The sequence below is a fragment of the Myotis davidii genome, unplaced genomic scaffold (assembly GCF_000327345.1).
Source record: "Myotis davidii unplaced genomic scaffold, ASM32734v1 scaffold496, whole genome shotgun sequence".
Taxonomy (NCBI): domain Eukaryota; kingdom Metazoa; phylum Chordata; class Mammalia; order Chiroptera; family Vespertilionidae; genus Myotis; species Myotis davidii.
Genome location: NW_006289398.1, coordinates 8,154,675 through 8,159,195, shown reverse-complemented (window position 1 = coordinate 8,159,195; position 4,521 = coordinate 8,154,675). Strand labels below are relative to the sequence as shown.

At 56.0% G+C, this 4,521-nt stretch overlaps 1 protein-coding gene across 1 annotated transcript; it reads left to right on the top strand.

Moving 5' to 3' along the window:
• Positions 1–60: 60 nt before the first annotated feature.
• PLK2 (polo like kinase 2) lies at positions 61–4,297 on the top strand. The gene is made up of 11 exons (XM_015562668.1): positions 61–220; positions 402–489; positions 926–1,021; positions 1,128–1,326; positions 1,411–1,558; positions 1,898–1,995; positions 2,408–2,537; positions 2,774–3,014; positions 3,101–3,230; positions 3,436–3,546; positions 3,628–4,297. The coding sequence occupies exons 1-11, from the start codon at positions 94–96 to the stop codon at positions 3,817–3,819; spliced, it is 1,560 nt and encodes a 519-aa protein (XP_015418154.1). The 5' UTR covers positions 61–93; the 3' UTR covers positions 3,820–4,297.
• The last annotated feature ends 224 nt before the right edge of the window (positions 4,298–4,521 follow it).

Here is a 4,521-nt window from a genome sequence, read left to right as displayed (position 1 = left end):
GGCGCTGGGGTCCGTGGGGTGGGGGGTGGTGAGGGAACCCCACATCCCGAAGCTGATGGGCCCGCCTGACAGCGCCTCCCCTCCCCCCAGTCCATGGCTCACATCCTGAAAGCGAGGAAGGTGCTGACGGAGCCCGAAGTCCGATACTACCTCCGGCAGATCGTGTCGGGGCTGAAGTACCTTCACGAGCAGGAAATCCTGCACCGGGACCTCAAACTCGGTGAGTCCTCCCCCTGGGACACGGACTTGCTGGCGGGGCCCCTCTTCTCTCTCGCTCCCTGACACATGCACTCCCCCCCACATCCAACCTTCAGTCTTGTGAATGGGGGGCCCCAAAGCGTGTGTGTGCACTTGCTTCGAGGGCCTTCCAAGGACTCAGGCGTGTGCTGTTTGTCGCGCAGGGAACTTTTTTATTAACGAGGCCATGGAGCTGAAAGTCGGGGACTTCGGTTTGGCAGCCAGGCTGGAGCCCTTGGAGCACCGGAGGAGGTGAGAGCCAGAAAGACCCCGCCCCTGGGGTCTGCAGATCAGACGCCCGGTTGTTTCCCAGTTGGGGGCAGAGAAGGTCAGTGGGTGCTCAATGTAAAAACCACGACAGTGTGAACTTGGGTCCACGGGGGCCAGGGCCAGCGCCTTATGTCTGCACGCTGACCATGAAATAACCCTGTCCTAAGTTTGCCTGCTGTGGGTAAAAGGCCTGGTCCCAGTTGGTTAAAACACTTGGTCCGTGTGAGCGGAGGAAACTGCATGCCTTAGAAAAAATACCAAGAATCACTTGGCCAGATGCCAGCTGTTCAGATGCCAAAACCAAAGTCAAATGTTTCCAAACAGAAACTCCACACAGTGCTTTCAAGGTTTTATCGAGGGAGCCAAATTCAAACAATGGAACAGTCCCTAATGAGCTCTTCCTATTTTGTCTTTGCAGAACAATATGTGGCACCCCAAACTATCTCTCCCCTGAAGTCCTCAACAAGCAAGGGCACGGCTGTGAGTCGGACATCTGGGCGTTGGGCTGTGTAATGTAAGTAACTGCACCTCGATGACCAACAGCAGGTGTGGGTTTAGGTTGTGGTATTTGAGGAGCGTTGCTGTGTGACCGTTCCTGAAGACGAGCTTCCTTTCCCCAGGTACACAATGCTGCTGGGAAGACCCCCGTTTGAAACCACGAACCTGAAGGAGACGTACAGGTGCATCCGAGAAGCCCGGTACACCATGCCGTCCTCCTTGCTGGCCCCTGCTAAGCACTTGATAGCGAGCATGTTGTCCAAGAACCCCGAGGACCGGCCCCGTTTGGATGACATCGTCCGCCATGAGTTCTTTGTGCAGGTGGGTGTGTCCTGGGTCTCTGGGTGACGTGCCCTGGACGCCCGTCGCCAGCAGGTCACTGACAGCCTTTCTCACGCCCCACAGGGCTTCACTCCCGACAGGCTCTCCTCCAGCTGCTGCCACACGGTCCCCGATTTCCACCTGTCCAGCCCCGCGAAGAATTTCTTTAGGAAAGCCGCTGCTGCTCTTTTTGGTGGCAAAAAAGACAAAGCACGATACATTGACACACACAGTAAGTTTGAAGACCTCTCACTGTTCTGAGTCAATTGTTACGTTTAAGTTGGATGCGTTAGTTCAGAGAGGCTTTGGCAGTGGCGAAGCGTAGCCAGTGTGTTTGTACACTCTTGCACTTTGGCACAGTAAACCCGCACTGCACAGTGGGGTTGGTGGCTTTCTGTGCACAGGCAGTGAGGTGTGTTTCTTGCACAATTGAAGCTTATGGCAGCGATGAAATGCTGTTTTTGCCTGGATGCTCAGAGCTCGTTATTAATGCAAAGTGAGGAACTACGCCAGCTCTGTTCCTACCTGGTGAGGATAGAGTAACGCTCAAATCCTTGTCCTTGATTTGCAGATAGAGCATCTAAAGAAGATGAAGACATTTACAAGCTCAGGCACGATTTGAAAAAGACTTCAATAACGCAGCAACCCAGCAAACACAGGACAGACGAGGTATACTGGAAGAGACGAAAGTAGATACCGATGCTTTATATCATTTCACTCTGTTAACTGTCGCTTGCTCTGGGATTGTCATAGTTCGGGCATGTCAGTGTTTGTTTATTTTCTTCCTTCCCTTTACCCTTTGAGAGGAAAGATCTCTGTCTTTCAGTTGAACAATGCATGCAATGAAGCTGCTGCAGTAGCTCTTGCCTGGCCTTGTCCACTGTTCTTACCTGCTGTGTCCACTGCTCTTACCTGCTGTGTCCACTGCTCTTGCTTGGCCGTGTCCACTGCTCTTACCTGCTGTGTCCACTGCTCTGAGAAGCTTTCCCAGCAGTGGCCACGATCTCCTCTGAACCTGGACTTCTCAGGCCTAAGTGACTTTCAGGTGCTGGACTCATTGTGTGGTTCTTTCTCTTCCCAGGAGCTCCAGCCGCCTCCCGCCACAGTGGCCGGGTCGGGAACGGCTGTGGTGGAAAACAGGCAGCAGGTGGGGGACGTGATTCGGATGATCGTCCGAGGGACCCTTGGCAGCTGCAGCAGCAGCAGTGAGTGTAAGTGATGCCAACGCTTCCGGCAGTGAAACGTTGGTGCCTGGGTTCAGCACTGGGTAACAGGCCCTTCCCCTGCACTGACTGACGTGCCATCGAAGGCGCAGGCAGAGGGCCTGGGAGCCGTCTGGGAGGAGCTTTGAGTTCCCTGTGCTTAGGAGAATCAGTGGAGGGAAACATGGCATCTGCCGAAGCCGAGCGGCTTTGTTAATTATTCCGTCACTTTCTCGACTGCCCAGGCCTGGAGGACAGCACCATGGGGAGTGTGGCGGACACGGTGGCCAGAGTCCTCCGCGGGTGCCTGGAGAACATGCCGGAGGCCGACTGCATTCCCAGGGAGCAGCTGAGCACCTCCTTCCAGTGGGTCACCAAGTGGGTCGATTACTCCAACAAGTACGGCTTTGGGTACCAGCTCTCCGACCACACGGTGGGCGTCCTCTTCAACAACGGGGCCCACATGAGCCTCCTTCCAGACAAGAGGTGAGTGACACGTGCCGTTCTGCGCAGCCGGTCTGGCGCTGAGACGCGGAAACAGCGACTGACGCGTCTGCCCTCCCCGCCTGCAGGACCGTCCACTACTACGCAGAGCTCGGCCAGTGCTCTGTCTTCACAGCGACGGCCGCCCCCGAGCAGTTCATCAGCCAAGTGACGGTGCTGAAGTACTTCTCTCACTACATGGAGGAGAACCTGATGGACGTAGGTGCTGGGCTCAGAGCAGGTGCTGGGAGCGGGGTCCGGCCGGGGCGGCTGCGTGGCCTCGGGGCTGCGGGGAGCAGCTGAGGGGAGGGGACGGGGATCCTCGGGCCACTGCACATCTGCTTCCTTTGGAGAGGCACTTGCCTCCAGAGGAATGGAGCGCTCGCTGCAGTCTCTCCAGTCCCCTCTCTGCCAATCCCTTCAGGGTGGAGACCTGCCCAGCGTCACTGACACCCGGCGGCCTCGGCTCTACCTCCTTCAGTGGCTCAAGTCCGACAAGGCCTTAATGATGCTCTTCAACGACGGCACCTTCCAGGTGAGCAACCCTAGGTACCAGCTCTCCGACATTCCCCATTCACGTTCAGAGACCTAATCAAGGCTTCGTTTGCTCTAAAAGGTGAATTTCTACCACGACCACACGAAGGTCATCATCTGCAGCCAGGACGAGGAGTACCTGCTCACCTACATCAACGAGGACCGGCTCTCCACCACCTTCCGGCTGACCACGCTGCTGGTGTCGGGCTGCGCGCCGGAGCTGAAGCAGCGGATGGAGTACGCGCTGAACATGCTCCTGCAGAGATGCAACTAGCGGACTGGGACGGCGGCCCGCGGCTCCTCCCACGGAGCCGTGCGGCCAGGAGAAGGTTCCGCACGTGGCGAGGCGGGCAGCGGCGGTACGAAGGCCGTCCTCTGGCTGCGGGACTGCCTGAGGATGCCGCTCTTGACCTGGACGGTCCGAGTGGGAACCCAAATGCAGGGACCTGTTTAAAAGGTTTTCCGGACGATTTCAGAGAAAGGTGCATTGACTGACTCTGTGACCTCCTTCCCGAAGGGGCGGAGCCGCATGGAGAGGCTGTGACGGGCAGCGTTGGGCTGCTTAACTGTGAACTATGGCCATCGACAATGTTTTTGGTTACTTTTTAAGACACTTGTGGCTGGAAAAGTGCATTCCTTGTTAATAAACTTTTTATTTATTACAGCCAAAGAGCAGTATTTATTATCAGATGTTTGTTTTTTTATGTTGACCGTTTTAAACCGTTGGCAATAAAGCTCATGGAAAAGCAGCAGCACTTGTCCGGTGGTCTGTCTGTCTGTCTGTCTGTCGTGGTGCGTCGCTGGGGCAGCCTTCCTCGGTCTGGACTCGGCACTGCCTGGGGCATAGACGCGTCCTGGAGAGTTAGTGCTTGGCTTTTCTGCTAGGTTCCAGGCAGGCAGGGCAGATCTCGCTTGACGAGAGTGTAACAAAAATGCTGCTCTCACTGCAAATACAGGCCTCCTACTAACTCCAAAA

What these genes read in the sequence shown, in the direction of transcription:
- PLK2 (XM_015562668.1), top strand. Translation starts at nt 94, where the DNA reads ATGGCTCACATCCTGAAAGCGAGGAAGGTGCTGACGGAGCCCGAAGTC. An exon ending in GCAAACACAGGACAGACGAG is followed by an intron (nt 1,996 to 2,407) that starts GTATACTGGAAG and finishes TTCTCTTCCCAG; the next exon opens with GAGCTCCAGCCGCCTCCCGC. An exon ending in TGGAGGAGAACCTGATGGAC is followed by an intron (nt 3,231 to 3,435) that starts GTAGGTGCTGGG and finishes CAATCCCTTCAG; the next exon opens with GGTGGAGACCTGCCCAGCGT.